We start from the raw sequence: 25,659 nt of genomic DNA on the forward strand, positions 1-25,659 counted from the left end.
AAACGGTGGAAAACTTCTGTTAGTAAAATCCACTTCCCAGCTAAATGGAAATCTGTTTATTAATGTTTCTTTGCAATTAGAAAGCTGTGACAAAATACAACAAAATAAAGAATCACAGTCGGAAGATCTGCAAACAGCATCCAATTATCGTAAAAGCACACACAATGATAATAACAATAACCATTAGATGAGGCCGAAAGTGCTGATTTGCTTAATTGCACTTTAATAGTTCAGTGTGTTTCCGGATGCATGGCTTGGTGTTGACCGAGATTAGCTGGGCACTCGACAAGATGGAAACGAACACGTGCAGCACGTCTCAAGATGATTATTTCGAAATAATGCTCGTCGATGCGGTTCAGCCGTGATGGCGACCACCGATTGTCGGAGGCGTTGGCTAGCCGTATCGAGTGTTGCCGCACCGTCATGCGATATGCTTCTTCTGGGTTGCAATTCACCAGAACATTATTGGTTGGTTTCTGTCGAATCAGACCGTTCCAAATGCCAATAGCGCGCTATAGCGAGCGGAAGATGCAAATGTGCTGATGCTCAAAGCAGCCGACCGACCGATCATCGAATGGCTTCTGATGCCAGACAATCTCATATTTCTAATCTAGCAGAAACGGATTAAATAAAACATAACGCGGAGGCTGGAATTATATCGAGAGAGCCTGGCCCAGCAAAACACTTGAGTGAAACAGGGAAACTGTTGCAAGCTTCGATTATTCCTGGAGGGTGCTTTTCCGCTCCATTAATGGACGAAAACAGGTCAAGTAGTTAGTCATCAGATGTTAATTTTGGTTCATCAGACGATGCGCAGCGTCAGGTGGGCTGGATTTTGGCGAAACATTGCTATCGCATACTTGAGCTATTTTCAATTTTCTTTGGGCAAGATTCTATTTAAAATTGATATATTTCAAGTTGTTTTCTTCGTTTCCGTAAATTAATTGGCATCTTCAGAGTACCTATTTCTTTCCACCTGTTTGATCAATATTCTCCATTCGTTCAATTGGTTCTAGTGCTAATTGTCTGCGACGTAAATAACTTTCCGGTACACCTAATTTGATAATCTTGAGCGTTTTTTTTTTCGTTTGTTAATATTTAAGCCTAAAGGTAACGGTAAGGGTATCAAAAGTGAAGGTATTAGCAGATCCTCAAGAGAAAATATTTTTTTAAATCAGCTTTAGTATCCCAGCCAATAGATAAACTAATAAATTTGATAACAAAAATAAGATTGATGTTATATAACATCAACAGCTAATGGGTACATTGTTCCTTTAGTGGTGGTAAACATTGATTTTGGTTCCCATAGTGGTGCTATCCATTGATTTCTTATGAGACTCGCCACGATTGACAAAACGCTCATCATATCTGTACACGGACGGACACGAGACCTAGACCATGCTCGTTTGGGACTTTAGAGGAAAAGTGCTGCGTGCCATATATGGTGGTCTGTAGATGAAAGAACGTTGTACTAGTTCCAGTTGGGTACATTCTAAATCTTAGTATGTGTATAATAATCACGTTTAAAAGCTATTATATTATTATAGTTTTCCCTGAACATCGATAAAACGGTCCATTTCAGTCGTTTTCATAGTCGTTCTTATAATGACGACGGTGGCAACGTATGGAATTTCGATACACTACACTACACCCAACCGGACTGCGAAACGACGATTGCAATCGAAGAAGCGAATGAAATAGCTCCGGAACTGTTCGACCTTTACCGCCACTTCCGTTTGTCATTGGCTGGCAGGCGTAAAGTGAGATCTGCAATCCATGTGGGCAGAGCTGATGAGGAGAAAAAAAACTCTTACAGCTAATTGCACTTTGTTCATGCCGATCGGCGACGTTCCGCAGTTTAGCTGCCGAATCTAGTTTTTTCTCTATCCGAAAACGATTCTAGAAAGAGGCAGCGCTGGAGATGATAAAATGGCGAAAATTGAAAGCAATTTAATTTGGAATTCATTGGCTGATTGGATGAAGTGCAATATTAAATTTCACTTAGCGGTAGAAAATTTATCGGCGAGGCATTCAGACGTTTCTGGATCGGATGAAAATTCAACATTGCTACATCAGAAGCGCAATTCTTGGGAAGCTATTCGTGCGGTTATAAATAGGATTGGTTGGACTCATCAAGATCCTAATTCATGCTCCTAGTCATAATGGCACATTTGATAACATTTATTCGAGATTCGAAGCCAGACTAATTTACAAATACATGAAAATTTAAAACTTTCCGTTTTCTACTCTTATACTTTCTAATCCCATGCATTACCACCTAGGAGAATGCAAAGCAAACGTGCATATTCTGGTGAGCAGTCTCGTATTATACAAATAATATCTTTAAAACTGTGATATCTTCCAACTTTAATACGCTGACATCAAAGCTACGTTGATATCAAATGGTGAATGATCCGTCGACAAAGCAACTCCTACCACGATAAAGTTTTTTTATTCTAGCACCCGTCCCCTTTGGAGGAGGACAAGAGATTATACGATAACGGTGATGAAAATATCCCTAACAATCATTTCAATCAAACCACGCCAGACCGAAATGGAAGCTAATCTTGTATGCCTGAAGGTATTTACCCTGAGCTTTAATCGATACATGACCCCAACCGTGAGCTTTACGCCATATGATTTTCTCAATCGTCGAAAATGTGGCATACCTGTACTAAACTGAATAAGTCCAAAAGTTTTGGTAAAGCTTTGCTCTCAACTTTTTTTTTCTACTAGATCATAGCATTTTTTGTAACGCTTTCCGAGGTGGGCACCACCGAGTCTCAGCTATAATTTTTTTTGACGAAATTTTCTTGACGATTTTCTTTAAAACAAAAGTGAATAGATGAACTAAAAATTATACTTTCACATTGAAAGTGTTTTTCGACTATTCAGAATGTTTATGGAACTATCTCATAACCTCCATAGCATTCTAAAGACAGTGGCTCTTGGAACTTGCAGCATCGTTAAATGATTCCTAAACCACCACAACTAATACATCCAGTGCAAACGCTATACAGGTATGTTCCGTTTTTATCAACACGGTCCGTGAGTTTCAGTTGATAAAATCGGAACAGTGACAAAATCGGAATAATTTTCTTAGACGATTTTTTTGAGCTAAAATTTTAGTAAAAATGATTTTTGCTGGTAAAATGTGAGATTTTCAGGTTCTAACATTTTTAAATGCTAAAGGACTGTCCATAAACCACGTGAACATGCTAGTGGGTGGCAAGGGTTAGTGAAAAGACATAGGAAATATATATTTATCATCAATGGTGACTGGTTGAGGTTCCTGACAAGTAAGGAGTGCATCAAGGGAACGTCCATAAATGATGTTACGAAAAATTAACCATTGTCAATCCCTCCTCCATTAATTGTCCCACTTTTTGTATGAAATTTCATATAAATTGATATGAGTAGTCACACTTTTAGAAACCCTCTCTCTCCCTCTCCTCCGCGTGACGTAATTTATGAACGTTCCCTAAGATAAGGTGGTATCCGTTGATAACATAGCAATAAATTTGAAAATATTTGAGCTCCTTAACCCTTTCGGGACGGATGGGTCATAAATGCCCAGCATTTGAGATTGGCTGTGAAAAACTACCGAAGAGAGCTAGGTCCCCAGTTTCTTCAGCAAAAATGTTCATCAGGATGTCGGCTACCCAGGAAAAATATTGGAGGTCAAGTTTGACTATAGCCTGAAGACCTAGCTATCCAAAACCTTGGACATATTTTGCTTCTGACAGCTTGTAGATGAATCTGAAATATTTGGATCCTATACCACATTGTTTAATAAATCTGAACACTCAATCAAGTTTAGTCATCTTGATCGTTGAGACAGTGATCAGTTTTCTGAAATACGAGATGCTCAAGGTTCTCCAAAACGTTTTAGAATTCAGCTTACGGTATCTACCAAATCAACCAAGGCTTATGCAAAGTCATCATCATCGTCATATACCCAATCCAATAGGCACATGCGCATCATTTAAATCCAGTTTTCTCAATGATGGTCAAGGTATTCCAAAACGTTCCCAAGTTCAACCCAAAGTATCTGACGGACAACCAAGGCTTCATGCAATGTCCTCAACAGCGATATGTACCCAACATGGTTCAATAAGCATGTGCGCACCATACAAACTCGATTCTCCTAAATTTGAGATGTTCAAGGTACTCCAAAACATTCTCGAGTTCAGCTCAAGGTATCTACCAGGTCAATCAATCAAAGTTTTTGCAATGTCTTTGGCATAAACATAATATATCCATCAGGAATAATGTAAACACAATTTTCTGGAATACGAGGTGTTCACGGTTAGATCCGGTCCGGTCTAGAATATTATCGTTTGGGAAACATTCTAGATTCCCTGGGCATAGCGTTCCCTTTCTACTTGGCTCACAAGATACATACTCATGCAATGGCGGGCATAGAAAAGCTTTCAATTAATAACTGAGGAAATGCTAATAGAATACTAAGTTGAAAAGCCGGCCAAGTTCCAGTTGGAATGTAGAGCCATAGCAAAAGAAGAAGAAGAAGAAGAAGAAGAAGAAGAAGATGTCCAAGGTCATCCAAAATGGTTTTGAGTTAAGATCAAGATATCTATTAGATGCACAATAACTAAGGAGGTGTTTGTGTCGAGAAATTTAGCTGCGGACTTTTTTTTGTTTAGGCGTATGACGGACTTGGATGATTACATAAAACAATACGACTTCCAGAGTATTTTAGCCAACCGTAAAGGCCTGCAATGGCTAGAACAAGTGATGATTGAAGTCATATAAGCTAAATGGTTTCATTTACATCATTCATAGGTTGGATCGTTGGATAGGACAAAGCCGTTTTGAGAATTCGGTAGTGAAATGACCTGAGATCCATGACGTTTTGAAGAGATGTAATGAAGTCGGTATTGAGATGTGGAACAGAAATTATTGGCAAATTGTTCGAAAAGACTATCAAAGTAACTGTTCAATACTTCACGGAATCCTTAAAACCTGAAAAGGAAAAAACCTGGAAATGAAAATTGAATTTGTACATAGATTAACATGAATTTGTAAATAATTAACCTTATCTTTAAGTCCACTAATCGTAGAATTAAGTAAATTATTTATACTGAATTTTGGTCATCGATTTCCCATAGTGCGCAAAACATATATTGTAAATAGTTGAATTAGTGCAACTGGCAACCCTTCCGCCAGTATGTTTATGCGCAACACATAATAAACAACAACAGTTGAAATAAAATCTCCTCGCGAGCGGTTTACCTTTCCCACGAAGTTGTTCGTTTGTTGCTTCTTGCAGTGGAAGAAATAGCCAATCAATTAGCCGTGTGTGTACCTGCGTTAAAGGGGAGTTAAATTGAACGAGAAGTTGGCAAAAGGGTGACGAATTATCCGCAGCGAAGAGGAAGCAAAACTGTTGAGAAGATCGTGGAATACAGTCCGCTTAAATTCGAATTGTTTCGCTAATTACTGTACATAATTTGGTCCGGATCGAGCCGGATTTGGTGAGCGAAAGTGAACAAAAAGTGCACAAAGGCCGTCGAAGTGGCGAAGGAAGCCGTTGAAGAGGCAATTAATTGCAATTGAATAGCGAAGAAACCATTTTCCCGGTAGTGACCGCAGTGCAATTTCGCCATCACAGAAAATAGCCACTCAGTGCGTGTGACACGACGAGCCCGAAGCAAGAGATTGTTGTCGCCGTGAGTGTTTGTGTGGAGCGCTACGGTTGGAACGTAGTTTACGAAGTGTTGCTTTTCGTGTCCGCACACTGAGTAAAGTGGACTCGCGTTGGTCAAAATTGTGTTTGGACGAAAACTTTGCGAAACCGGGAAAATTGGAAAAGTGCAAAAGTAGTGGCAAAAATGTCGGAGGAAGTGCTGAAGAAAAGGATGGGTGGAATTATTGAGTCTGTAGCGTTGTTGGAGTCCTACAAGAAGGATTTCGATAAGGAGAAACCGCCACCAGGGCATGTCCAGGCGTGGTCAGAAAAGCTGGAATCACTATATGAGCTGTTTCATCGCTCCGCAGCTGAGTATGAGGCTTTACCTAGAGAAGAGGAGAATCCGGTGAGTCTTAAATCTGAGCGATTAAAATTCGATGCACGTTATTATTCCCTCCGTGCATTTTATATAAACAAAATGTGAGTGCCCATGAATTCCTCCGCCCATTCGAATCAACCTTCCCGCTGTGTAAAGCTTCCGGAGCTGAACCTTCCCAAGTTCTCCGGGAAGCTTGAAGACTGGTGCGCTTTCCGAGATTTGTTTGATTCAGCTGTAGGCTCCCGCACGGACATTGGCTCGGTCGAAAAACTCCAGTATCTGAAGGGATCCGTTCAGGGTGAAGCTGCACGTCTGCTGGAGCCGATCAAAACATCCGAGCAGGGGTATAGGGATGCCTGGAGAACCCTACGGCTGAGGTACGAGAATAAGCGGCAGCTGATCAAATGTCACATCCGGATGCTTTTTGAAGTTCCGTTCATGAAAAAGGAGTCTGCCGACAAGCTGCTTGGTTTGGTCGACCGGTTCGAGCAACAAATCTCTGTGCTCAAGTCTCTTGGTGAGCCAGCAGATAAATGGAGCTCGATTATCTATATTTGCTATCCACCTGCCTGGACGCTTCGCACCTGGGAGTGCCATTGTGCCAAGATGGATTCCGAGAACGTCGCTGCTGTACTTGGAATGATCGCCACTAAGCAAGGAAATGAGGAAGTCGAGGGAATGCCATCGTATGTGTTGATGGTGAACTTTCTGCAAAATCACGCTCGAGTTCTACGAGCTGCATCTCTAGAACCAACATCATTCCGGGACCGGAGGCCAAAAGTTCAGAAATCGGCATCGTATCCAGTTACGATTTCATCGGTGACGGTATCTTCGCAACCACTGCCTTTGTCGTCGGCGTCTGCTTTCAGGAAGTGTTGCATGCAGTGTGTTGCACCCCACTTCCTCTATCACTGTCCCATGTTCCAGAAGCCCGACTTTAAGGGGAGCATCAACGTTGTGAGGCAGCACAATCTGTGCTTGAATTGTTTGCGCTCTACGTCTCACTTCGCAAGGGACTGTCCAGCGCAAGGTTGTCATCGTTGCCAGCAGCGACATCACACGATTCTTCACGTCGCTAACTCCGCTCAGAGAAACACCCCGATGGAAGCTAGAGGGGAATCTAGTGTATCTGTTTCTGCTCCTCCTGCTCCGACTTCCTCCGGAGAATGTTCCCAATCCGGAAACCCACATGTGGCCTGTGTAGCTTCCACCGACACCGCGACCTCCAGTGTCGTCTTTCTTCCGACTGCGCTAGTCAACATTCGTGACAGCAAGGGCGCTGTTTACACTGCTCGTTGTCTGCTGGATAGTGCATCCCAGCATGACTTCATCGCACAGAGGCTGTGCGACCGCTTGAAGCTTCCTCGTCTACGACTGCCGGTTCCCATTCGAGTGTGTGGTATCGGAGGTGCCACGACATCGGTCACACATCAAGTCGTTGCTGCTCTTTCTTCTCGAGTTTCTCCGTTTGCAGTGAAGGCAAATGCCCTCGTTCTACCAACCATCACGGTGCGGTTACCACAAACCGCCACCGATCTTCGAAATTGGTCTGTCCCGGATCATGTGGATTTGGCAGATCCAACGTTTGCGATACCTGGCGACATCGATGTCATTCTGGGTAGCACACACTTCTTCCGCTTACTACGCTACGGTTCCATCACGATCGGTGACAAGCTGCCGACGCTGCAGCGGACAGAATTTGGCTGGGTCGTTTCGGGCGGCTGCACACTGTTCAACCATGATCATTCGGATCCACGAACCTGCCATTTCAGCACCGAGTCCACGCTCGAAGAACTCGTACATCGTTTCTGGTCCCTGGAAGAACTGCACGACACCAAAGGGTGGTCGCCTTCCGAGCGGTTCTGCGAAAAGCACTTTGTCGAGAACACCACACGCAATCCGGACGGGCGATACGTAGTAAAGCTTCCAAAACGGGAAGAACTTCTTTGGCAACTGGATAGCAACCACTACAACGCCACCCGTCGCTTCTACGCTCTGGAAAGATCCCTGTCGAGGGACCCGGAGAAGAAGGCGATGTATTTTCGATTCATCCAGCAGTATGTGTCGTTGGGACATATGCGAGCGGTTACCGCCGAAGAACTTGACGTGAAGCCCCAGTACGTTTTGCCTCATCACGCGGTGATGAAACCGGAGAGCACGACTACAAAACTGCGCACGGTATTCGATGCTTCCTGCCGGTCAAGAACCGGACTTTCACTCAACGACGTACTGATCGCTGGGCCTACTATCCAAGACGAACTCGTGTGTTTGGTTTTACGTTTTCGCATGTACCGTTTTGTCGTGTCTGCCGACATAGAGAAGATGTTTCGACAGATTCTGGTGCATCCAAGCGATCAACCACTACTACGCATCCTCTGGCGTGGCGACAAGGATTCGCCACTTACGACATTCCAACTTCTCACCGTTACGTACGGTACCAATAGCGCTCCGTTTCTGGCGGCTCGCACATTGCAGAAGCTCGCCGATGATGAAGAATCTCGCTTCCCACTGGCCGCACCAGTCGTTCGCAACGATTTCTACGTCGACAATCTGCTCACTGGGGCAGACAATATTTCGGATCTGATCGTCGTGTGTGAGCAGCTGATTCGTATCATGAATGCAGCTGGTATGTCGCTTCGTCAATGGTCGTCGAATAGCCAAGAGATCCTGGACACCATTCCCGTTGACCTCCGTGAAACAGAAACTATTCTCGAACTGGATCGGGAAAGTTTCGTGACAGCTTTGGGGCTTCGTTGGGAGCCTTCTACGGACCTTCTCTCCTTCAAGCAACGGAAGTGGGTCGGCGGCAAACGGTTGACAAAACGCATTATACTTTCGTTTATCAGTAGCCTGCTTGATCCGCCGGGTTTGATCGGTCCGTTCATCGTCAAGTTGAAAATATTGCTGCAGATGTTGTGGAAGCTGGAACTGGACTGGGACATCGAAGTGCCAGCTGGGTTCGCACGGACTTGGTCAGAACTTCAACAGAGCATACACCTCCTCAGCCAACTGAAAATTCCTCGACAAATCGTCGAAACGAATGCCCGTCTGGAGATTCACGGTTTTTGTGACGCTTCGCTAGATGCCTACGGAGCTTGCCTTTATCTCCGATCAGTTTTGACAGACGGTATCGTCACAGTACACCTCGTCACCGCAAAATCGAAGGTCGCTCCGCTTGGGAGCCAATCTATACCGAGACTTGAGCTGTGTGCTGCGCTCCTACTGGCCCATCTCCTCACGAAGTTCTCTAGAAGCGTCGATATCAACAGCAAGGTTTATCTCTGGTCTGATTCGACGATCGTCCTGAACTGGCTTGCAGCAACGCCGTCGACCTGGGAAGTTTACGTCGCAAACCGCGTAGCTGAAATACAGGAGCTGACCGCACATGCCTGCTGGCACCATGTTGCCTCCGGAGACAATCCCGCTGATCTAATCTCCCGTGGCACTACGCTCGACGTTCTCCTCGACAATTCGCTATGGTGGCATGGCGCACCTTGGTTAACGAAAGCTGAAGAAGAATGGCCACAATCGTCGTTCGCACCAGTGGCCGCTTTCGAGATGGGAAGACGCAAGGTTGTCGCACTTCCAGTCGTCGTAGAAGACGCCGACATCATCGATCGCTACTCCAGCCTCAGTCGCCTTCTTCGTATCTCTTCGTGGTGTCATCGTTTCGTTGGAAACATTCGGCGAAAGGCACAAGGACAGCAAGCGCAAAGTGGACCTCTAATGCCGGAAGAAATCGACAGTACACTCCACTGCCGTTCTACGCATGCTTGTACCAAATTCAAAAAACGACAAATGAGAAAATGGCATTTGAAATTGAACACTAATTTTCATTGCAGGCGTATAACCAAAATGCAATATAAGATTATTACATCACAGCACCATTCAGAAGTCTTAATTTTATTGAAATCATTCTTATTTTTCACTCACAAATAGAATTTGCGACAATGATCATGAAAATAGTTTGGCGGGACAGTTATGCCGAGAAATAGAGCACTTGTTTTGTGGTTTCTACGCATATCAGCCCCGTTCAATGCATGATTTCGTAAATGACTACTGCGATTGACATATGTCTCCACATGCTTTATCTATGGAAGTAAACCTGCCACGTGGTTGAAGTGATTATGTCGCTAAGAATGAGTATTGTACAAATTGCCCCCATTAAACCAGTGCAACAGGCTAAGATTGCAAGATCTAAACAGAAAATGCTATTTTAATGTGTGTTGCTCCTTAAAGTAACAGAATCCGACTTAATGATGAATTTAATCACCGCGAGACAATTATGCGTATAAATTAGGGAATGGGACAAATAGACTTGGTGTTGTTTTCAATGATTTTCCGAACAAAGTTCGAAATCTGTTAGAGTTTTCTAAAAGTATACATCAAAATAGACTGCTCTATGGTGAAAAGTCAAAATCCACAAAAACTAACATGGGACAACTATGCGTAGAAGGGCAGCCCAGCGGTTAGTTAAAAGGGTTCAGCAGCAGCATTTCGTTTCCGAATACCGACGTCTGGCCGACAACCAACAAGTAGACCGCCGATCCAAGCTTAGATTTCTCCACCCGCGTCTGGTTGATGGTCTTATTCGTCTTGGCGGCCGGCTACACAATGCGCACATTGCGGTAGATGTGAAGCACCCTATTGTCCTGCCACCAAAACATCGGCTCACCATCCTTATAGCCAGGCAGACGCACCTTAAAACGCATCACGGTGGACCTGAACTAGTGTTACCCACGCTTCGCCGAAGATTTTGGCCTCTTGGCGGCCGGAATCTGGTCCGTAAGATTTACCATGATTGCTTCACCTGCACAAGAATGAGACCATCCCCTCTGCAGCAGTTGATGGGTGATCTTCCCGCTGTACGAGTGCATCAAGCGTACCCGTTCCAAAACGTTGGAATCGACTACGCGGGGCCTGTTTACGTTCGAACAGCGAACACCCGACGAACCGTACTGGTTAAGGGATACATCGCAGTATTTGTCTGCCTCGTTACAAAGGCCGTTCATTTGGAACTGGTCGACAGCCTCACAACGGAAGCATTCATTGCATGTCTACGTCGGTTCATCGGTCGTCGTGGCAAGCCCTCCAACGTCTACTGCGATAACGCGCAGACATTCGTCGGTGCTCACCGAGAGTTGGAAGAACTTCGACGCAGATTCGTGACCCAGCAACACCGAGAAGCAGTAAGCAATACATTCGCTGAAGATGGAGTTCACTTCCACTTCATCCCTCCACGGTCTCCTAATTTTGGAGGAATATGGGAAGCCTGCGTGAAGTCCACCAAGAATCTGCTCCGTAAGATAATTGGAAACGCACACTTCACTGAGTCGGAGTTCAGTACTGCGTTGATCCAAGTCGAAGCTCAGCTAAACTCGCGGCCAATTACACCGTTACCGAACAGTCCGGATGATCAACTTGCCCTTACACCGGGACATTTCTTGGCGGGTAGACCACTGAATGCAGCCCCGGAGCCTGACCTATCTGAGGTTCCAGAGAATCGACTATCCAGATGGCGAAGGGTGCAGAAAGTGACACGCCAATTTTGGAACCGTTGGCATAGCGAGTACTTGCTAACGCTGCAGAAACGCTACCGTTGGACAGAAGAACTGGACAACGTCATGGTTGGATCGATCGTTGCACTCAGGACGAGAAGCTCCCGCCGCAGAAGTGGTCACTTGGTCGGATTTTGGCAATTAGACCTGGCCACGATGGTCTGGTTCGAGTGGCAACAGTACGCACAAGCTTCGGGACGTCAGATCGTGCAATATCTAAGTTGTGTCTACTTCCAACGGAAATTGATCCGGTGAGAGTTCGAGTACGCCCGCTCGATCCTGCCTTCAATCACCAATCGGCATCTTCTACGGAAGCCGATCATCGTGAATGACCGCCAGACTTCAGTTTGGCCCTAACTCGGGGAAAACGAGCACTGTTCCTGGAACATCTTTAGTAAAAAAAAACAAGTTTTTGCCACGTAGATGAAAATCTTGTGGCTAAGACTTGACGCAAGTTAAGTATTTTGTCGTCAATCGCAACCCCTGAATATTCAGCCGTCGTTCGTTGCAGCTCCAGGACCATCTACACCTACACCAGCACATCCTATTCGACCTAAACGCCTCCTCCAGGGAAAATCGCTGCATTCATCGTGTTGTACTTGGCGCCGGGTACAATCGCCGTGAGTAGCGGACCAATCCCTCGCGGGAAGGACGTAGCGCCGAAAACAAGCAACAATTCCAGAGACAACAGGGTTCCGCATGGAACAAAGCCTTTGCCGCGTAGATTCGCATAGCGATCTCACGGCACGGGGTTTAACACAAGTTGAGTATCCCATTCGTTCCATAGCTCCAACCCTATCGTACAGGATTTTTCTTTCACCAGAACCACCTCCAGGATATCGATCCCACATCGCTTCGCGAAGACCTGTACCATGTGGAAGGAGATACGGCAGCCGATGAAGGTATTGGGTATTTTCATTTGGCGGCCGGGATGTTCAATACTTCACGGAATCCTGAAAACCTGAAAAGAAGAAAATCCTGGAAATGAAAATTGAATTTGTACATAGATTAACATGAATTTGTAAATAATTAACCTTATCTTTAAGTCCACTAATCGTAGAATTAAGTAAATTATTTATACTGAATTTTGGTCATCGATTTCCCATAGTGCGCAAAACATATATTGTAAATAGTTGAATTAGTGCAACTGGCAACCCTTCCGCCAGTATGTTTATGCGCAACACATAATAAACAACAACAGTTGAAATAAAATCTCGTCGCGAGCGGTTTACCTTTCCCACGAAGTTGTTCGTTTGTTGCTTCTTGCAGTGGAAGAAATAGCCAATCAATTAGCCGTGTGTGTACCTGCGTTAAAGGGGAGTTAAATTGAACGAGAAGTTGGCAAAAGGGTGACGAATTATCCGCAGCGAAGAGGAAGCAAAACTGTTGAGAAGATCGTGGAATACAGTCCGCTTAAATTCGAATTGTTTCGCTAATTACTGTACAGTAACCGTGAAAATATTTTTGTATGGCATCATTTGTTCCAACGACTCGATCGTTCCTTAGAACATCAACTCATGGAGGGTCCACTGTAGCTTGTAAAAGAATTAAGTGTTCACATGTTCTGAACTCAAGGACCGAAAAGGCCTGTAGTAGCTTGTAATAATGATGAGTGAAATACTATCTGCTAAATGGATCTGCTGGGATGTTCAACGATGCATGGATACATCGTCCAGGACTTGATTGATCGGATAGATCACATGTTCTGAACTGATTTGAACTCAATGATGTTTTGGAGAAACTAAAATGCCTATAGTTTCGTGTAAAAGTAATGAGTGAAATCTTATCGGCTCAATGTACCTGTTAAGATGTTCAACTATGCACGAATACGTCATTCAAGGCTTGGTTGATCGGGTATATCACATGTTCTGAACTACAGGGCGTTTTGGATACCCTGAAATAGTTTACGTTTATTCAAAACTCGATCAATTTATGTCTTTTGATCACATATGTTCTCCAGAACAGTTTGGATGACCTAGAACATCCGAAAGTTTCTCAACGATTTTTCGGTTATATCAGAACGCCAGATAACAATGTAATTCTTCGTCCTGAAGTAATAAAGTGCAAACAAACCCGCATCTTGTACCTTTTATTTCGATGGGGAGAAGTCGGTAAAGATAAACCTTGTCTTGTTAGTTACGGCTTTTTTACCGCTAGTGCTAGAAATACTATAAATACATCATTTGGCCAGACACTAACCCAAGTTATTTAATTTTAAAAGCTAAAGCAAAATGAGGAAGTGCCAAAACTCTAGAACAATAATAATCCATTTACAGTTCGTAATTATTCGTGCGCATAGAACAATGGATACTCTTGCTTGTTCAAATATAAAATTGCTCCAAAATTGGTTTTAAACGCATTTAGAAGAGAAACGATTTTTTGGCAGATGAGTAACACGATACAATTTGGCATGAAAAACTAAGCCGTGATGCATTCCTTCGAAATCGCAAACAAATTGGCTCACGCGACTAAGGCCGGAGTAGCCTGTACAATACATAAAAGTCTTCTCCATTCAGCTCGATCCATGGCTGCACATCGCCAACCACGCAGTCTGCGGAGGGTCCGCAAATCGTCCTCCGCCTGATCGATCCACCTTGCCCGCTGTGCACCTCGCCTTCTTGTACCCGTCGGATCTTTGTTGAGAACCATTTTCACCGGATGACTGTCCGACATTCTGACTACGTGCCCGGCCCACCTCAGTCGTCCGATTTTCGCGGTGTGAACGATGAATAGTTCTCCCAACAGCTGATGCAACTCGTGGTTCATTCGCTTCCTCCGCGTACCGTCCGCCATCTGCAACCCACCATAGATGTTACGCAGCACTTTCCTTTCAAAAACTCCCAGTGCGCGTTGGTCCTCCACGAGCATCGTCCAGGTCTCGTGTCCGTAGAGAACTACCGGTCTAATAAGCGTTTTGTAGATTGTCAGTTTGGTACGGTGGCGAACTCTATTTGATCGGAGCGTTTTGCGGAGTCCAAAGTATGTACGATTTTCTACGATGATGCGTTTCCGAATTTCTCTGCTGGTATCGTTATCGGCGGTCATCAGTGAGTCCAAGTACACGAATTCTTCAACCACCTCGATTTCGTCACCACCGATAGAAACTCGTGATGGGTGGCTACCATTGACCTCTCTTGAGCCTCTTCTTATCATGTACTTCGTCTTCGACGTGTTGATGACTAGTCCAATCCGTTTAGCTTCGCTTTTCAGTCTGATGTAGGCTTCCTCCATCCTCAAAAAGTTACGTGCCATGATATCAATGTCGTCGGAGAAACCAAATAACTGGACGGTTTTCATAAAAATCATACCACTCATGTCAATCCCTGCCCTTTGTATTACTCCTTCCAAAGCGATGTTGAATATCAGACACGAAAGACCATCACCTTGCCGTAACCCTCTGCGCGTTCCGAAGGGACTCGAGAATGCCCCTGAAACTCAAACTACGCACATCACCCGATCCATCGTCGCTTTGATCAACCGTATCAGTTTAGCTAGAAATCCGTTTTCGTGCATTTCGTGCTAGTCCCGATCGATTGTATCATATGCGGCTTTGAAGTCGATAAATAGATGATGTGTGGGCACGTTGTATTCGCGGCATTTCTGCAATACCTGACGTATGGCGACCACCTGGTCTGTGGTAGAGCGTTCACCCATAAATCCCGCCTGGTACTGCTCCACGAACTCCTTTGCAATTGGTGTTAGTCGGCGGCATAAAATTTGGGAGAGTACCTTGTAGGCGGCGTTCAGCAATGTGATTGCGCGGTAATTGTTACAATCCAGCTTATCGCCCTTTTTGTAGATGGGACACACAACACCTTCCATCCACTCCTGCGGCAGAACCTCATCCTCCCAAACTTTGGTAAACACCCAGTGCAGCGCTCTAGCCAGTGCCTCACCACAGTGTTTAAACAGCTCTCCTGGTAGTTGGTCAACTCCAGGGGCTTTGTTGTTTTTCAGCCGGCCGATCTCTTCCTGGATTTCCTGGAGATTCGGAGCCGGAAGTCGCATGTCCTGCGCGCGTACTCCTAGGTTCATTACCATACGACGTTAACAGCGTTAAAAACGGAAACGGAGACACCAGACCCACTTATTTCAAGAGAAGAAACGCCGCCTATAAGAAGTGGAGTGCGAGTAGGTGGAATAGTTATTCCGTTCTCAGGGAACACACAAGTTCTATTCAGAAGCACAATGCATTCCGCAAAGGCTTCGTGCCATGAGCCGAGATGTGCGGTAATAAGGATGGGAGCATCTTGACGGACAAACGTTTGGTGGTCGGCAGCAGCACTTCAAGGAACACAGGCAGTGAGCGTCAAGACAGTGGATGAGACGGCACCGTCAGTTCAATATGGGCACTAACCAGCGCTCCCACTTTAAGAGAAGTCAAATACGCCATCCAACAGCCAAAGGAAAATTTAGCCGCTGGAACAATAAAGAAAAGCGATAAGGTAAAGTATAAGAACTTCCAAATGATCACCAAATGTAAATACCGCCTTCAAAATTTTATTCCAGGTCACCTTACGTAGTCTGTCACTAATGTCAAGACCTGGATCAGTGCCAACCAGAACCCTGAATAAAAAAAAACGTTTTCAGTTCCATCTGTCATTGAATATGTTGGTGTGCGTAGCAACGTGTTTGTTTTGATTCGAAACATATAATCACCCAACCAGACTAACAGAGCGTTAGGGAAGTTCCTCCAGGAATTCCTCGGGAAGTTCCTTCAGGAATTCCTCCACAAATTCTTCAGAGAAAATCCTGGAGAAACTTGCGGAGGGATTCTTGGAAGAGAAATGCGGAAGGATTCCTGGAGGAACTTCCGTAGAAATTCCTGGAGGAACTTTAAGAGGTATTCCTGGAGAAACTTCAGTAAGTATTCCTGGTGGAAATACCGGAGGAATTCCTGGAGGAACTTCCGGAGAAATTCCTGGAGGAACTTCCGGAGGATTTCCTGGAGGAATTTCTGGAAGAACTTCTGAAGGAAATTCTGGAGGAACTTCTGGAGGAATTCCTGGAGGAACTTCCCGTGGAATTGCTGGAGGATCTTCCGGAGGAATTGCTGGAGGAACATCCGGAGGAATTGCTGGAGGAACATCCGGAGGAATTCCTGGAGGAACTAAATTTGCCACCATACGCTGATCGCTGTCGCTTGCTGGGACTGGAAAGCCTTGCCAAACGGAGGAATGTGGGGCAAGCAGCTTTCATTGCCAAACTACTGCTATCGGAGTATGACGTGCCCGATTTGCTAGGTAAAATTCAACTTTATGCGCCTTCTAGAACACTTCGGCCTAGAGCTTTGCTGTTTGAATCAGCACAAAACACCAACTATGCAGCTAACAGCTGCTTCTTCGTCATGATTCGCCGTTTTAACGAAGGTTACACTGTATTCGAGTTTGACATCAGCTCATTCGAATTTCGGCAACGTCTGTTAAGATTTTATAACAACTGATACTGTTTAGCTTTAAGTTTTCATGTAGACAACACAGTCAGATGAAATCTGATACAAATAAATAAATAAATAATGTTCCGAAAGACGTGGAAAGTGAGAGTGTAAAGTGCGAAGTGATATGTCTCAATTCTCGCTCCTCAATGCTGACTACCTGTTTTGCATTTCTCTTTATCATCATCAACTATCACTTTTTGTAGTGCGAAGCTAGAGGTGAGGTTAAAAAAGCTGCTAAAGAGCTGGAGAACAATAAGGCTGCGGGGATGGACCAGCTCCCGGCTTAACTTCTCAAACATGGCAGTGAGCAGCTTTATGAAGTTCTGCACCACATTATGTCGAAAATATGGGAAGACGAGGAAATGCCTGATAGCTGGTTGGACGGCCTCATTTGCACTTTCTTTAAGAAAGGGCACAGACTGGAGTGCGCCAATTACCGAGGAACAACCCTCCTGAATTCGGCGTACAATATTATGTCCCGTATTCTGTTCAACAGATTGAGACCGCTTGAAGAGTCCTTCGTCGGCGAATACCAAGCAGGTTTTCGTGAGGGCCGATCAACAACGGATCAAATGTTTACCCTGAGACAAATCCTTGATAAATTCCGGGAGTACAACTTGCAGACACATCATCTGTTTATTGATTTCAAGGCGGCGTACGATTCAGTGAAACGGAATGAATTATGGCAAGTTATGCTTGAACATGGTTTTCCAGCGAAACTGATACGGCTGATTCATATAACGTTGGACGGATCGAAATCAAGTGTAAGGGTTGCGGATGAAATATCAACGTCATTTGCTACCTTAGATGGATTAAAGCAGGGTGAGCACTCTCGAACCTACTGTTCAATATAGCACTCGAGGGAGCGATTAGGAGAGCTGGTGTGCAAAGAAGCGGTACTATTAACACAAAATCGCATATGCTCCTGGGATTTACGGACGATATCGATATTATCGGAATTGATCGCCGTGCCGTGGAAGAGTCTTTTGTGCCTTTTAAGAGGGAGACAGCGAGGATTGGACTCACGATCAATACCTGCTAAACGAAGTACATGGTCACTGGCAATCAACGTGGGTTCATTAGTGGTGGTGGTAGCAAAATGGTGCTGGATGGTGAAAAAATTGAACTGGTAGAAGAATTTGTTTATCTTGGAACATTAGTGACGTGCGATAATGATGTTACCCGCGAGGTGAAAAGGCGTATTGAAGCTCCAAATAGGGCTTATTACGGACTTCGTAACCAGCGTAAGTCCCGTAGTCTGCCTACGAAAACAAAACTCGCGCTGTATACTACTCTGATTCTCTTGTTGGCTTTTTACGGCCATAAAGCATGCAAAAAGAGGGCTGATCGGAGAGCTTTCGGAGTGTTTGAGCGTAAGGTGCTGCGGACAATACTCGGCGGTAAACAGGAGAACGGTACCTGGCGGCGTCGCATGCATCACGAACTGTACCAGGTCTATGAAGGGCTGGATATTATTAATCTTATACGGAAGGATGTCAAGCAAAGATAATATTTAGTAGAGAACCCGGAGGAGGCCGCAGGCTTCGTGGAAGGCCGCGTACACGATGGCTTTTTGCAGTTGAAGATGACCTGAGGGCGCTCAATGTTCAGGGCGACTGGAAGCGATTGGCCCAGGATCGAGTACAGTGGAGAAGGATACTCCATTCGGCGTAGGTTCATCGAAGAGCTGTAGCCCATCAAGTATCAAGTAAGTGAGAAGCTAGAAGTAAACATCTCATTTCTCCTTGCGCATTTCTTATTTCTCCTTTATTATTTTCTCTTCTCAATTATCATTAAACACTTCACACATTCGCATTCACTATTGATCGGCAAAGCGACATGTTTCGCCATATGACATGCCACGTTCAACAGTATTCACAGTCGTATGATCCATTAAGCCAAATCGCATTTTCGTCCGTATGACTAGTTAGGCCAAATGACCATTTCGACCAAATGGCATTTTCGTCCAAATAACCTATTCGACAAAATTTCTATTTCCGACCTGTTTGATCAAACGACATTTTCGGTCAAAGGACACAAAAGACCTTTTCTGCCCAATGACCATTTCGTCCATATGTACCTTGACATACGACCGCTTTCGGCATAATAACATTTTCAGCCAAAGCGTTTTTGTGCTTTGTTTTATGGATTATTCATCGTTTTAGGAATTCGCAATAGTTATGACCTTCAAACGTGAGCAACTACGATTTATTTCGCGTCTTTTTGAGTAATACATCCAACACATGGACTTAAAATCTTCCGTAATCAAACGTTCCAGGAGAAGGAATTGATTACATGGAACGACATTATCAGTTCCAGATAGGATTTCCGTACTTCAACAAACAAACCAGGCGAAGTCGAACCACTCGAGCTACTCGATTCGGTAATCTGGCCAGTAATGAAACAATATAAATCTTGGCTAATGGAAATCCAGATGAGGTTACGTCGTAAGAATGTCCTTTGTACTCAGCTAACGATACCGGCCTTGTGTGCGTTGTCTTGTGAGCGAGAACAAAGGAGGAGGACTAAGCGTGTCAATGCCTACCTGAGCCTACACCGAAAGGAAGCAAAGTTTTATCACCTTTTATGAGGCAAAATTATCGTCTTCCTAGTGGAAGGAAGAACGCAATTTTGCCTTCCCCCGCAACAACCCTCCCGTTATGTGGTGATGGCATGCTGTTGGTGTAATTTTTCAACCCATTCAGCAATGCAAAGCTTTCAGTTTCTCGGGTCTCTCGGCTTATAATCTTACGTCAGAGTATAAAAAGGTGTGCCTTCAAAAGGGAAGTGTTTCATTGCCGTAATCGACTAATCTTTGTGCAATAAAAGCCTTGCACTTTGTTATCAGTTTCGCAAACAGGGCGTAAATTGCCGACAACAATGAAAGGGTTTCGGCCATAAAAAGGAGGTTTATGGGGCAGGCGAGTATCTTCTTGCTTCATAAACTTGACAATCGACAAGCTTTGAATTTTTTAATTGAGGTCAGCCATGATATGAGCTATTTATATCTCATATTTCATAATGCCATTTACTTCCTCTGTTGAATATCTTTGAGTTCGTAATGGAACGTGAGCTATTCTTCGACTGTGATGAATTTTATAGTTAGAAAAAAAGGTAAAGAGCCATACGACCTCTTTATAATGTTGTTATGGCTGACAAAACACTGGTTCATAGTTTTACCTTTCTCTTAGAAATATGTGCACCGGTCCAAAATTCGACGACGGGTCGTTTATTTTCATTTTGCTCACGCGTCACTTTCAGCCGACAACAGCAGCGTGACTTGCCGTGGCGTTTCATTTTGCGTCCGGCAAGGGTTGTTGATGGCTTTGCAAACAGTACCTCGAATTGGTTATACATTTTTATAAAACCAGCGATACTCGTGGTGTTTTATCAGCGTGATATATTCACCATATTTCTGACAGTTAAAATGAAAACCTTCATTAATTTATCTGGCGATGATGCTGCCCTTCTCGTAATTATGATTTGCTTTTATTTGGTTTAAGGTAGTCAATTACCTTTGGTAGAGAACTAATTATAACGTTATCGATACGACGAGAACGACATTATCCCCTCCCGGAAAATTTTTAGGCATTTTCAACTACTTTTGTCCTCTTGAGATTCTTATGCTGTGTTACTCAACGAAGCACTAATCAAAGTTCAAACACTTTGTTTTTATATTATGTGTAAAATAATAATTAAGAGCTCTTCAGACCTACGCATAACTCAATTTACATCAAATATAACTATCCACATAATCCAACACGAGAAATAAACACATCCTTAAAATTCACATTAGGTTGAGGAAAATCTAGAATAAAATGGCTTTTATTCTAACCCATAAAACCCTAAAAAAAATTTCCCTTACCTCTGAACCGTGCTTTTAAAGCACAATGGAAAAGCTTAACCGTGGACGGTATACTGCAGGCGAGGTTGGTAATAAAAATCCTGTTAACGCTTATCACTCTGCCCCACATGTTGAGTCAAATGGTCCCATATTTTTCAGCGAAAAGTTCTCTTCTTCGACGGGAGGTTGCTGTCGATAGCCGCGGTAAAAGCATATTGCGGTGAAAGTGGGAAAGTTTTGGTGCCATAAACAACTTTCCCAGACGCAAACGAGGCCCATGAATATTCACGCTCGGATAAGTGGAAATCGCTCACTGGTAAGGTGATGAATATAATTGAGATTGAATGGAGTTTATGCGCGGGATGGAAGATCCAAATCGTACTACCGGTCATACTAATCTTTAAATGCGTGATAAATTATAGGTGTCGTAAGTATTAAACCTTTTAAGAGTACAATAATGCGGCGCGGGAGTAAATAAATCAGGCAGGTCATTAAAGTTTGTTTGCATAATGATAACGCGAATATTACCGAACGCATTGTCATTAGGCAAGCTTTCGATGTATCAGTAAATTGAGTGAAACAAAGAAATTGACGTTCTTTGACAGATTTATTTTGGGTATTCGCAGGGTTTTAATTTACTGATCAAAACTTTTACAACTATGTATCCAGCTGATTCATACGCAGCAAAAATAGTGTTACCAAAGTGGATCGCTGCACAAAACATGTGCAGTGTTAGTGTAGTAAGAAACAAAACATCGATTTCAAGGGTCCAATCGCCTTTCCTGCTTAACAACATCAATTATCCATTGCGGGAAAGGGTCGTTTGGCTGAAACCCATCCGGCCAAAAGTCATTTGGCCGAACGGGCAATCCGGCCGAATAGGACATTTGGCCGAATAAGACATTTGGCCTAATAGGATATTTGACCGAATAGGTTATTTGGCTGAATAGGATATTTATCCGAGTAGGAATGAATGAATTAGATTTTTAAAACAGTGAGATATTCATGCTGTTCCTTCCGTTTCATTACTCTTTTGACGTTTCTTCTTCATAATTCACATAGAGTTATATCCCACAAATGTACACTACATACATCACCTTCAAATAGTTATCGAAAAAGTTTGTCCAATTTCAAAACTGCTATAGTTCCAAAACTGGGCATGAAGCGAAGCTCTTCGGCAACCAATGTCCAACCGCGTGGCGCAGATATTTCTGCATTGTCCCATTCGTATCGGTTTCTCTTCCTCGTACTGTTGCCGCCGCCTCGCAGTTGGCGGCACAGTTTTCCGCGATGACGGCCATAAATAACACGACCGCGTGATCTGGAGTGGTTCCGGTCCCGGAAGTTTCCGCCAGAGCGCGTTCATGGGTGGATGATGATACATCACGCTTGGTCGGCAAACTTAGTCCTCCCACCTTCCGCTTCCCGTGGAGTGGTCTGTGCCGTCAATGCATTTTCCCGACAGAAATGTATCATATTTCCCACTGCACTGGTAGTGTATTCCCCACTGTTTACTCTTTTTTTTTTCAACCGCGATGAGGGGATCTCATTTTGCAAAAGCGATGAAAGTTTTGATATTTCTGCACTTTTTTTGCTTGTCTGTGCTGACTGGTAAGTGAGAGCCAGTTTGCAAGTTTCATCATCCTTTAAAACTTAGTCTGAGCATTTGTTTGCTTTGCAGTGTTGAACGAAGTGAAGACAATTTATCATCATTTGTCATCGCTGTCGGGCTTCGCGCTTCTCGAACACGAGATGCCGAGTGAGATGGCATAATTGAAAGAATTTTCATTATAAGCACCGTGGGGATAGGAATATGAGCTGTTCGCCATTTGACGATGAGCTAGATTGTGACGAAACATTACTGAAGCATTTCTGAGATCTATTGATTTAAAACTGTTGTTTGAGTAATGAGTAATGACCTTTTATTCGTTTGGCAATCATAACTGCACTACGTGATTGTCATGTCACTTCAGGGCACAATCAGTTGTAAATATGACATCCCAGCAATGCGGACATCGTATTAAAAGACATGGTGAGAAACATTTGTAAACTATGGTTATTAGGTGTCATACGTCGATAAATACAAATAACGCTAATCTGGTAAAACAAATTGTCAAATTACCCATACGACTGGTTAAACAGACTGCATTCGTACATTTGCTCTAGTAATATCAATTATGCTGTTCATTTATTGCATCATGTTATAAGGTCTCTTGATGGTATTATGTCAAGATATTTGTGTATGCCCAATTGCCACAACAAAACTGGAAACGAAATTTTAATTGGCTTTACTTCTTTTTTACCAGTTGGTTCATTAGGCACTAGTACATACATGATTTTAATATGGAGCAAAGCATTCGTGGTGAGTCATTAGGTCTAATGAGAATTGAGAAGGTAAAAACAAGAAGGAAGACGGAAAAAAGGAAGAAGGAAGAAAAAAGAAGAAAGGAGAAAGAAGAAAGAGGGAAATAGAGGAATAAAGAAGGACACAGAAAGAATGAAAAAGGAAGCCGAAACATGAAAGTGGAGGACGAAACAGAAACAAAAAAAGGGAGCAAAGAAGAAAAAGGAAGAAGAAATAAAGAATAAAAAACGAAGACAAAAAAGAAGGAAAAACAAAATCAAAAGAAAATAGAAAAACAATACAAAAAAGAAGAAAGATGTAAGGATAAAACAGGATATAAGGAGCACGAAGGAAGAATAGAGAAGCATGAAGAAAGAAGAAGGAAGTAGAATAAATAAAAAATGAAGAAACGAAAGAGAAAAAAGGAAGAAAGAAAATAAAAAATCATAAGGGTTGTGTACAAGATACGACCGCCCGACGGAAGCTATGTAAAACAGTTAGGTGAATTGAAGAATGTACTGCCATCATGCTTAAACTTTATTGATTTCTCATAACACTGGTTTCAAGCAATATTCAAAATATGAAATTTATTGGATATAATCATTGACAATTTACATTTTAAAGTAAATAATCCATTGAGATTTTATTAATTCAAAACTTATTCTATACAATCAATATTTATTTTACTTGCATCGAGAACAACATTTTTTTTATTTCAACATGAAACAGCATGAAAAGAAGTTTAAAGTTAATAATGTTATCTGTTGTTGTGGATATTTTGATTATTAAGCTACAATCGTATAAAATCATTGTTGTTGACGATTTTAGACATTCCATGAAACTAGCAGCGATCTATCTGCACACTGTGCTCGGGACATGGTGGCTTTTCAAGCTACGGAAGTTATATGGGGATGTAGATAGTCTGAATAAATTTAATGCAGCGTCTCTCTCTCTCCGTGTGCAAATAGCGTCGACGACCACCACTGATACCGATGGCCACCAATAATATAATTGGCAATTTGAACAAAATTTTTGGAAAATTGAGGGTCTCTTCTGGCAAAACATACTTTTGCATATAAACGATAAAGACGGATCCATAAAAAACTGGAAAACGATCCATAAATAACATCTGAATGTTCCTTAAAATGCTACCATAAATCCATAAAATAGTTAATGAGATTCCATAAAGAATAATTTTTCGATCTATAACTAAGCTAAAATTTAACAATTAATTGGGAAATATGTTCCATTAACATGGTCAAGAAAAACAATACAATTCTTGCTATTTTCCCATGAAAATATAACAAATGATCCATAAATCTTTGGAAAATGATCCATAAAAAACTTATTTTGATCCATAAAACTTCAAATTTGCGCATTTTTTTTATCGTGATAATGTTCCATAATTTCAGTAATATGATCCATAATTTTAGTCATATGATCCATAATTCTGGCCATTTGATCCATAACTTTGTTCAAATGATCCATAGTTTTGGTGATATGATCCATAAATTTTGATAAATGATCCATAGATTTTATAAAATGTGTGGATCAATTAATATAGTTTCATTGGCCTTCTTTCCAAGCATTATGGATCACATTATCAAAATTATGGATCATATGACCAAAACTATGGATCATATGGCTGAAATTATGGATCATCATCAGGATATAAATTGCGCAAATTTGAAATTTTATGGATCAATTTATAGTTTTTATGGATCATTTTTCAAAGTTTTATGGATCATAAAAATATTCTTTATGGAATCTTTCGAACTATTTTAAGGATTTATGGTAGCGTTTTATGGAACATTCAGATGTTATTTATGGATCGTTTTTCATTCTTTTGTGGATCGTTTTTCCACATTGAACGGTGCAAAGTAAGGGCTGCCGTCTCTTCTGTGTAAAATGAAAAGATCCATATTAAATAAAAGTTAATGCACCTACCAGCAAACAAAAAGCACACATTTGTTGCTTTCTGATTTATTTTAGCCAAACGACTGAGATGCCTAAAACCCCATTTTTTGACGTAGGACTACGTCTGTCTTTTCTATATTGGGGTACACTTTACGATTGCGAAAATCAGGGACCGTCACGAAAATATGATAGACTTTTTCAATTTTTTAGGACCATTCGACCAAGGATGAGTCAACGCTTCTTTGTATTCATATGAAAATACTGATTCTTAACTATTTATTATCAAAAATTGAAAAAGGTTTAGAAATAGGTAAACCAATCAATCACGTACATGCATCACTAGCACAGACATCAAAAATCAACACCAACAAATTATATGTTTTTCTGTTTATTAACAAGGGGTCTACTTATTTTCTACTTATTATTTCTACTTATTTGTAGTGATTATATTAACTACCCCAGATGAATTTGAGCCGTAAAAATTGAAATGTCAATTTGAGAACTGTTTTTTACGAACAGATAAGTTTCGA

General features: G+C 42.6%; 2 protein-coding genes across 2 annotated transcripts; both read left to right on the plus strand.

Annotated features, from left to right (window-relative positions):
• Positions 1-5,852: 5,852 nt before the first annotated feature.
• On the plus strand, positions 5,853-9,879 carry LOC134209690 (uncharacterized). The gene is made up of 3 exons (XM_062685701.1): positions 5,853-6,056; positions 6,186-9,774; positions 9,872-9,879. Exons 1-3 carry the CDS (start codon positions 5,853-5,855, stop codon positions 9,877-9,879), a joined length of 3,801 nt encoding a protein of 1,266 aa, XP_062541685.1.
• Positions 9,880-10,474: 595 nt separating this feature from the next.
• Positions 10,475-11,842, plus strand: LOC134209691 (uncharacterized). Its single transcript, XM_062685702.1, has one exon. The coding sequence runs from the start codon at positions 10,475-10,477 to the stop codon at positions 11,840-11,842; it is 1,368 nt and encodes a 455-aa protein (XP_062541686.1).
• The last annotated feature ends 13,817 nt before the right edge of the window (positions 11,843-25,659 follow it).

This window comes from Armigeres subalbatus, chromosome 2 (assembly GCF_024139115.2).
Source record: "Armigeres subalbatus isolate Guangzhou_Male chromosome 2, GZ_Asu_2, whole genome shotgun sequence".
Lineage (NCBI taxonomy): Eukaryota > Metazoa > Arthropoda > Insecta > Diptera > Culicidae > Armigeres > Armigeres subalbatus.

What these genes read in the sequence shown, in the direction of transcription:
- LOC134209690 (XM_062685701.1), top strand. Translation starts at nt 5,853, where the DNA reads ATGTCGGAGGAAGTGCTGAAGAAAAGGATGGGTGGAATTATTGAGTCT. An exon ending in CTAGAGAAGAGGAGAATCCG is followed by an intron (nt 6,057 to 6,185) that starts GTGAGTCTTAAA and finishes CGCTGTGTAAAG; the next exon opens with CTTCCGGAGCTGAACCTTCC.
- LOC134209691 (XM_062685702.1), top strand. Translation starts at nt 10,475, where the DNA reads ATGCGTAGAAGGGCAGCCCAGCGGTTAGTTAAAAGGGTTCAGCAGCAG.